General features: G+C 38.7%; 1 protein-coding gene across 1 annotated transcript; it reads right to left on the bottom strand.

The window, feature by feature from the left end:
- Positions 1-2,704: 2,704 nt before the first annotated feature.
- Positions 2,705-8,384, bottom strand: LOC102419247 (cytochrome c oxidase subunit 7B, mitochondrial). Its single transcript, XM_006082829.3, has 3 exons — positions 8,250-8,384; positions 5,425-5,549; positions 2,705-2,906 (listed from the first exon to the last, which is right to left on the bottom strand). Exons 1-3 carry the CDS (start codon positions 8,287-8,289, stop codon positions 2,832-2,834), a joined length of 240 nt encoding a protein of 79 aa, XP_006082891.1. The 5' UTR covers positions 8,290-8,384; the 3' UTR covers positions 2,705-2,831.
- Between the last annotated feature and the right edge of the window lie 1,515 nt (positions 8,385-9,899).

Consider the following 9,899-nt stretch of genomic DNA (forward strand, 5'->3'; position numbering starts at 1 on the left):
CCCACTGACAGCTTAGGCCCTGTGGAGCAGGCCTAAGCCGTCAGTTGGACATCCTTATCATTGCTGCAGAGGCGGGAGAGGCTCCCGCACCACAGCTGCACTCACCAGCCATCAGTCCAACTTCTGGCTGAGCAGCACTCCCCCTGTGGGAGTTCACTGAGTACCAGAGGGAAGCTCCTGCGTTGAGCATCTGCCCCCTGGTGCTCTGTGCCCATCATAGCGATAGGTCGTTCCACCATTTTGTCAATTTGCATATTAGCCTTTTATTAGATAGGATTGCCAGTGCGAGTCATATGTACCAGCCAGTTGGTCAGACGGTCGGTCACTTAGCCTTTTATATATATAGACTAGAGGCCCGGTGCAGATATTCATGCAATCGGTGGGGGAGGGGGGGTCCCTCAGAGCCCCACGATAGATTGCCCCCAGAGGTAAGCCCCGCCCACCTGGCCAGGGCTCCGCCATTGATCGCCCCAAAGAGGTAGTCCCTGCCCACCTGGCAAGGGCTGTGATGAATCACCCCCACAGAGGGAGGCCCCGCCCACCCACCGCAGCCCACCAGTCGGTGGCCTGGGCCTCACTCTTTGGGGCAATCATGGAGGCCCCCAATTGATCAATCGCCCTGCCAGCCAGTGGCCTGGGCCTCCCTCTGTAGGGTGATCATGTGGCAATGGCCAGGCCCCCGACCAATCACATAGCACCCGCCTTGGCTGACCTGGCACCAGTGGGTGTCATAGTGTGGTCATCCAGAAGGTCGTTTTGCTGTTTGGTCAATTTGCATATTACACTTTTATTATTATAGAATTGCCAAAGCCACCCCAACCTTCAGCAACTAGCACCCTGCTCAGTCAGCAGTCAGCATCAGGGCAAGACCAGCAAAGATGACATGCTAAAGGCAATAAAGTATTTTTTAATTAGTTTTTTAATTTTAGAAAGAGATAGGAAGAAACGTTGTTGTTCCACTTATTTATGCATTTATTGCTTGGTTGTTATATGTGACCTGACTGGGGATCAAACCCAATACCTTGGTGTATCAGGATGACTCTCTAACCAACTGAGCTACCTTGCCAAGGCCAGCAATAGTTTTTTTTTAAAATTAAGATATGTACAGCCCTAGCCAATTTGGCTAACTGGATAGAGTACCAGCCTGCAGACTGAAGGGTCCCAGGTACCCTTTCGTTCAAGGGCACATGCCCAGATTTCGGGCTCAATCCCCAGTAGGGGGCATGCAGGAGGCAGCCAATCAATGATTCTCTCTTATCATTGATGTTTTTCTCTCCCCCTTTCCCTTCCTCTCTGAAATCAATAAAAATATAACTTTTTTAAAAAAAGGTATGTACATTGGCCTGGCCAGCGTGGCTCAGTGGTTGAGCATCAACCTGTGAACTAGGAGGTCACAGTTCGATTTCTGGTCAGGGCACATCCCTGGGATAGGCTCAATCCCCAAGTGTGGAGCATGCAGGAGGCAGCAGAACAATGATTCTCTCTCATCACTGATATTTCTGGCACTCTCTCCTTTCTTCTCTGAAATCAATAAATACATTTTTAAAAAAGATATGTACATTGTTTTTTAGACATAATACTATGGCACTTAACAGACTTCAGTACAGTGTAAACATGCCTTTTAAGTGTACTGGGAAACCAAAAAATTCATGTTATTCACTTTATTGTAATATTCACTTTATTGTGGTAGCCTGGAACCTGCAATACCTCCAAGGTCTGCCTATGTTTCATATAAAAATATTTCAAATGTTTGGTTAAGTGTAAATCCTTATCTACATTAGGTAAATTTGGAGATTCCTAAAAGCCACTTATCTGATAATAGTATCAAGTAAATTAATTTTTTAAATCTCTAATTTAGCAAATATAATTTCAATTGTCTGAAATTCCATTTTCTACTTACTTGAGCTGTATCAACAAACTACTTCTTGAGGTTTACTTTACAGCCTTAGACCAAGAAGCAATAAAGCACATGTTGTAAAATATGTTTTCTTCAGTTAATAGCTTACATATAAAATCTAGTGTAATAATGAATTCAGGATCAAAACCCAAAAGTTTGTAGTTACAGAAAGCCAACAGCAGAGGTCAATGATTGTAGATAAGTGAAAAACTGTATTTGACAGATCCTTTTGCAAATATCATAAACATCTGATAAATATTCTGAAAAATCTAAAAATCTAATTAAGCAGGGTGGAGGGTGTCAATGGGAAAAAAGGGAACATCTGTAATACTTTCAACAATAAAGACAAATTTTTAAAAAGATCTAATTTAGATATATGTGTCACAGGAACCAAGGAGCTAGATAGTCTTCAGACCTCCTAGGAGTTCATTTGATAGACCATTCTTACCTTTGGTCCAGTGGCACCTGAAGTTCTCTTGGCAGAAGTGAAAAGGAATTAATAATGCAAATTCCAAATATAAACATAAATAGGTGGTAGGAAGTAGTAGGCATAACCAAGATGTGAACATCATCAAATTTTTAGCTCAAAGATGACCTAAAATAATTGTGATCACTTATTCATGAACTATAATTTCGGCTTACTATAAAGTCAACTTCCAGGTGATAGCCAAGTTTTCCTTTTCACACTACCTCATATAGAAAAGTTATTTACGAAGTTGCATAGCATTTTTATTTTATTAACACAAAGGTTAAATAAATGAAAAGTGATCAAGCTTGCTTTCATTCACAAAAGAAACAAACCTACAATGAAGGTTTCAAATGTACTTTATTTCTCCAATCATGCCATATTTTAATGGGCACACAGTGCTTTCACTTGCCATCAATTATGAGTTGGTTTTGAAATAATTCATTATCACACCAACTGGGATGATTACTAATCTCTCCATTCCTTTGGGGTGACTCTGCCAACAGGGGACAGGTTCCATTCTATTCCAATTTGTGTTGCTGTCTGTAATTAAAAAATGCTGTCAGTTATACATGTTTAAACCAGAGCCCACTCTCCCTTAGAGACTATTTCTTAAAAGTGACAAAGGTATTCTACTCTATAAGTGAAAAACAAATAGAAACTCATTAGGATATAGTGCCCTCCATGTAGTACCCTCCTCTAAATGCTGTACTAATTCTCTAGAGCAGTGGTTCTCAACCTTCTGGCCCTTTAAATACAGTTCTTCATGTTGTGACCCAACCATAAAATTATTTTTGTTGCTACTTCATAAGTGTAATGTTGCTACTGTTATGAATCGTAATGTAAATATCTGATATGCAGGATGGTCTTAGGCGACCCCTGTGAAAGGGTTGTTCGACCACCAAAGGGGTCGCGACCCACAGGTTGAGAACCTCTACTCTACAGCAATGCTGTTCAATAGAACTTCCTGATATGAAGGAAATGTTCTGTATCTGCATCAGCCAATACAGTAACCACTAGCCGCGTAGGACCACTTCTATAATATCCCTTCATAAAGGAGGACTTCACCTCCAAAGTGCCCCAATAACACATTTGTTCAACATCTGTTTCTTCTTCTAATTAAGTACACACACATTTTAATAGTATATCCAATTTCGGGAAGATCAAAACAAGAATGAAAAAGGCCTATTGAAGTATCGTTGTTTATTAAGGCAAATAATTTTTACCAATCAATTTTTATTGATTTCAGAGAGGAAGGGAGAGGGAGAGAGAGAGAAACATCAATGATTAGAGAGAATCATTGATCGGCTGCCTCCTGCATGCCCCACACTGGGGATTGTGCCCTTGACCAGGATCGAACCCAGGACCCTTCAGTCCGCAGGCTGACGCTCTATCCACTGAGCCAAATCAACTTATATAGCCAGGCTGGTGTGGCTGAGATGGTTGAATGTCATCCCACACATCAAGAGGCCACCAGTTCCATTCCAGGTCAGAGCACATTGCCCAAGTTGTGGGCTCCATCCCCAGTAGGGGATGTGCAGGAGGCAGCCAATCTCATCCATGTTGCTATCTCTCTCTCTAAAAAAATCAGTAAAAACTTATTTTAAAAAAATAAAAATAAGCCCTAGCTAGTTTGGCTCAGTGGATAGAGCGTCGGCCCAAGACTGAAGGGTCCCGGGTTCAATTCCTGTCAAGGGCTTGTACCGGTTACAGCTTAATCCCAGGCCCTGGTTGGGGCGCATGCAGGAAGCAACCAGTCAATGTCTCTCTCTCACATCCTTTATCTGTGTCTCTCCCCCTCCTTTCCACTCTTTCTAACAATCAATGGAAAAATATTCTCAGGTGAAGATTAACAAATAAAAAGCAAACAAACAAACAATAAAATTAAATAAGACCAACTTATATATTTATTATAACTTCAAGACTGCTACTTTTAATCAGCAAGTTCAGTGAGTAGTAAGTAGGTTAAATGTATGATATAAAAAATTAAAATATTGAAAGCAAGTAATTTTATATCTCATCCATCATAAATATTGTACTCAATTCTGAAGGCAGAATTTTAGAAGAAAAACTAATTCAGTGAAGGAAGGTGACCCAAGATGGTGAAAACCCTGGAAACTATATAATAAAAAAAATGACTGAGAGAACTAAGGGTATTTAATCTGAAAGAGAAGATCCAGGACACATGATAGCAATTTTTCTAATATATAATGCTTAATACATGGAAATAAGATCAGAATCTCTGTGTTGCAATGGAATGATTGGCAGAATATGCAGGAGGCAGATTTTAACTCAACATACAATCCTTTTAAAACAGCTATACAATGCCCGGCTAGGGTGACTCAGTGGTTGAGCATCAATCTATGAAGAGATCATAGGTTCCATTCCGGGTTAGGGCACATGCCCAGGTTGCCAGCTCAATCCCCAGTAGGGAGTGTGCGGTAGGCAGGTAACTGATATTTCTCTCTATCCCTCTCCCTTCCCCTTTCTTTAAAATCAGTAAAAATATATTTCAAAAAAATAAAACAGCTATACAACACAGAAAGGGCTGCCTTATGATCCAGTAAGCAACTTGTTACTGGAAATGTTAAGAACAGATGATGGCCTTGGCCTGTTTGGTTCAGTGGATAGAGTGTCAGCCCGTGGACTGAAGGGTCCCGGGTTTGATTCTGGCCAAGGGCACGTATCTCGGTTTCAGGCTCAATCCCTGGCCCTTATAGGGGTTCGTGTGGGAGGCAATCGGTTGATATGTCTCTCTCACATCAATGTTTCTCTCTCTCTCTCCCCCTCCTTTCCACTCTCTCTAAAAAATCAATGGGGAAAAAATCAATGGAAAAATATCTTCAGGTGAGAATTAACAAACATATAAAAAAGGAACAGATGATGAATGAATGCTAAATACTAAGAAATTCCTGCACTGGGTGGGTGTGATTACATTAGAAAATCTCTAAAGTCCCTCCTAACTAGAAATGTATTCTACTATGTGAAAATATTTTGAATACATGAGCTAAATGGAAATGAAAAACATAGAAATCAGAAATTATCAACCAACAGTACTTACATATGTCCATGTAGCAACACAAAAAGTGGCTCCACTAGCTAAAATAGCATTGCCATATTTGTCATGGAAATCAGGTGTCCTTTTCTGGTGGATCTGCCTTGCCATTGTTTGCTGAATGCTTCGAACTTAAAGAAAAAAATATACAGAAGCATATCTATGAATTATCAGGAAAAGAGAATGTATGTAATTGATACTGGCAAACAGGAAAGCCAAGGAAGTTAACTCTATAGTATTATGCAGTTCAATACAATGTTAAAACATATTATAGCTAAAAGTACCTTACTTTGAAAGGCATCAGAAATAAGATGAATCGACAGATGAATAGATAAATGACAAAACAAATATAGCAAAATGTTAATTGTAGAATCTATGTTGTGCGTATGTGGATGTTTATCATACAATTGTTCCAACTTTTCTGTATGTCTGAAAGTTTTCATAATAAAACAGGGGGAGTGAAGGGAGGCAGGGTCTGGGCGGAGAGGTGGGCAAGGGAGGGAAAATGTAATAGTGTCAGTAATAAAAAGCATAGTAAAAAAATTAAATTGATTGCTCAATTAAAAAAACGTTGGGGGGAAAATACAAAGAACAGGTTTGGCTCAGTGGATAGAGTGTCAGCCTGCGGACTGAAAGGTCCCAGGTTCGATTCCGGTCAAGGGCATGTACCTGGGTTGTGGGCACATCCCCAGTAGGAGATGTGCAGGAGGCAGCTGATTGATGTTTCTCTCTCATCGATGCTTCTAACTCTCTATCTCTCTCCCTTCCTCTCTGTAAAAAATCAATAAAATATATTTTAAAAAAAAACAAAAAACGTTGGGGGGAAAATACAAAGAACAGGTGATGTCAATAAGATTTTTTACAAACTAGTATTTGTACCACAACTGAAACTTGGCTTATATTCATTAATTTGAATATTTATGACAAATTTTCACTCAAGTTTATTCAACAGTGCTCAACAACTTAACATAAAAGGGTAAATAAACTAAAAGTGAACTTCAAATTAAAGTACACTAAATGTTCATGACCTTAAAATTGCCCCCCCAAAATTCCAAAAACTAGTCTTGATTTTTAAAATAATTAGTAATGAATACATTACCATACTAAAGGAAATGGGGTATATGAAAATGTGTAAGACACAGACTCGGTCCTCAGGTTTAAAGGAGCATATTAGGCATGTAGACACAAATCACTATAATACAAGGAAGTAGAATGTTAGTTAAGCACTATGAATAGCAGGTAGGATTTAGTTATGTAAATGTAGGAAAGGGGAATCTGAAAAAAAGGCAGACAGAAAAGCCCAGTGTACTAGAAAACTAGTTAAATTTGGTTGAAGGACAAATGAAGTGCATGGACAAGCAATAGGGGGTAAAACTAAAAGAATTATGGAGGGCCACTGTTTGAGCAGAATTACCACATTAAAACTTTGCTTTTACTATTATTTTAGTAGAATGAGTTTTCAAACTGCCTCTGGAGGCACTTAGGAGGGCTTGGGAAAGAGCCAAGACTGGAAAATGCATATTCCCAGCTGCTGTTAAATTCCTCTCCATTCTAAGTGGTAGGTCCTTATTGTTTTAGAACTTCAAAAGGTACTTATGTACTAATGGAAAGCATATTAAAGAAATGGGAATCTCAACCATTCACTAGCACTTTAGAATGTAATTACTTCTGTATGATACAATATGTTATTTCTGGATAGTTACTTGCCAATTTAATGGTTTCTTCTCTTAACTGACTTAACGTATTTTTCACCTTTAATTCGACTTGTATGAGCAAACTTACAAACATTTCATAATATATTCTGCTCTAGAGTAAAAAGTGAGTTTGTGAATTCCACATTGAGAAATTAAATTATCAAACAATTCTGCAACACCTCAACATTCAGATCACCAAAGAGGATTTCTTTAGAGTTCTCCTCTGACAAGAAATGGTTTCATTACCACCTACTAATAATCTCATATAATCCTCAAGAAATTTATGAGGTAGGTTTTGTTTACTAACCCCCTATTTTACAAAGAAGGTTAATAAGGTTCAGCTTTTTGCCCAATGTGAAAGAGATAATAGGTGGGCATTTGGGATTACGAAAAAAGTCGGGCAACTACTTTTTGGTTATTGTCAAAGCTGCCTGAGTGTTCAAAAGACAGCCTAGTTATACCTCCAACAGCTCTATAAACGGAAAATAAAAACATGGCTAAAAAAGCTAAATAATTGCTTAAGGTCAGTTTCATTGTAAAAACAAAAAAACTACTCACTTTACTCAAGGTCACCTTCAGTGCAAATCAATCATGGAAATGACTTCCCTCTCTCCAATCTAATGCATTCTAAATACGTGATGCAGCTTTCAAATTTTCCCTGTACCCTCCTAACTTTTACATAAGAAATGATCTATAAATAACAAAAACTGCGGGGCTACCATTTAGGTCGTCTCGCTGCGATGAAACCAGATGAAGAGCTAGATTTACCGCTTCCTCCATTTTGGTTACAGGAATTGGAGAGGAGGCTCTTCTATTTGGAAGGAGGAGGGGTAAATGTGCCCCCCAAAGCTAAAATTAACGAAATTACTTAAGGAACAAGAGGTGTCCACCAAACGTGTTCTTCCCTGAAATCATAAATTACTATTGAATAATGAAAAAGCAGAGCTAGGCTTTAACCCCAGTAACAGAAACAATCGGTGATTAAGCTAATGGTAAGGATATCTTCCCAATTAGTTCGGAGACTAAGCACTTACAATTAGAAGGTCGGGAAGCAGGTGGAGGGAAAGGGCAGAAGCGACCACGAGGACAAATGGATAAAAGGCCCTTGGAAATGATTTAATCACAATTTTTGCTCACCTGGGAGACGACTTAGCGCGTTTTTGGCCAACGGAAACATCGTGAAGCTGGACAACACCGCAGCAATTGCAGATGCCGGTTGCAGGAACTTACCCTTGCGAAGAAACCTGAAAAACAAAATGGCTTTTCCGTAGGGCACTTTAATGAGATTTACTGAAATCTCGCGAGACCTGTGAAAACCTATAGAATTGTAACTTCTTCAAAATGCGGAAAGATAAAGGCCTTTTGGGAAATGTAGTTTCACGCTTTATAAATGAATTATGTTACACCCCTCCCCCAACCTTGAAGCCAGGTTTATGGCCCTATAGAGGAGTGCTAAAGCATTGATGTTAGACTGAGTCATCAAAGGCACCAGCTTCAGAGGCTTGAGCTTGTATCTTGCTCCACACTAGTCCTTTCAGTTCCCTCCAAACTTCCTTCACTTCTTTGATTTTTTTTGTCCCCTATTACTAGATACTAAGTCATTTAATTTTTACTTTTGAAACAATTTCAAATTTAGAGAAAAGTTGCAAGAATAGTAAAAACAATACACAATTCGTGGATAAATATTCGATGAAGCAAATGTAACTTGACTGTAGAAACTTGGTGGGTGTTCAGAGTAAAATTCTTCCACTTTTTTGTTAATTCTCACGGGAGGATATTTTTTTCCATTGCTTTTTTAGAGAAAGTGGGAGGGAGGGAGGAAGGGAGGGAGATATACTTGGTATGTTGGTTGCCTCCCGCATGCATCCCAACCAGGACCAGGAATCCAACACAAAAACCCTGGGTGCCCTGGCCAGTGCTCAAACCACTTAGCAAACCGGCTAGAGTCACTTTTTCTTTATGTTTGGAAATTTTCATAATAAAACATTGATGGGGGAGAATTCCTGTATACACATTACCAAGATACAAAACTTGTTAATATTTTGCCACATGTGTTCTCTCTAGGCATTTTTATACATGAATACATATATATACAGGGTGTCCCAAAAATGTATACATACTTTAACAGCTGATAGTTCAATTGATGTTTCTTTCCTTTCTGATTTAAGCCGTTTGAAATAATAATTATTCAAAGTGTGTTTACATTTTGGGGGATACCCTGTATAAATGTGTGTGTGTGTGTGTGTGTGTGTGTGTTTGCTTTTTTTTCTGAACCATTTGAGAATAACACACATGCATGGCCTTTACCCATTAATACATCAGGGTTCATTTTGAAAGAATAAGATATTCTCTTACATAACACAGTACAGTTACCAAATTCAGAAATTGTCATAATGATACAATATAGCTTGTATTCCAATTTTACCAGCTGTTCCAATGTTTCCATCCAAAATTCAATCCAGGTCCTTGTATTGAATTTAGTTGTCATGTATCTTTAGTCTCCTTTTACTTTTTATTTTTAAGCTTTCTTTATTTTTGGTTTTTATTTATTTAAATAATTTATTTCTATTACAGTTGACATCAATTATTATATTAGTTTCAGGTGTACACCACAGTGATTAAATTGAACAGTTCCTCAGCCTTTCTTTGTCTTTCATGGCATTAATTTATTTCTCACTAAGTTTTATTCTTGCAGTTTTACATATGAAGTAAGTGTGGTAAAGAATCCTTCAGTGACTTCTAAAAGATCAAGATCAGACAATTCTAAGTGGAAGGATTGGTAACTGA

Source organism: Myotis lucifugus, unplaced genomic scaffold, assembly GCF_000147115.1.
Source record: "Myotis lucifugus unplaced genomic scaffold, Myoluc2.0 scaffold_4, whole genome shotgun sequence".
Classification (NCBI taxonomy): Eukaryota; Metazoa; Chordata; class Mammalia; order Chiroptera; family Vespertilionidae; genus Myotis; species Myotis lucifugus.

Bases quoted from the DNA above. Each gene is read 5' to 3' on its own strand.
- LOC102419247 (XM_006082829.3), bottom strand. From the start codon at position 8,289: ATGTTTCCGTTGGCCAAAAACGCGCTAAGTCGTCTCCCAG. The intron at 5,550-8,249 runs GTGAGCAAAAAT...TTTTTCTTTAAG, and splicing joins CGCGCTAAGTCGTCTCCCAG to TTCGAAGCATTCAGCAAACA. The intron at 2,907-5,424 runs GTAAGTACTGTT...TTTTAATTACAG, and splicing joins GTGTTGCTACATGGACATAT to ACAGCAACACAAATTGGAAT.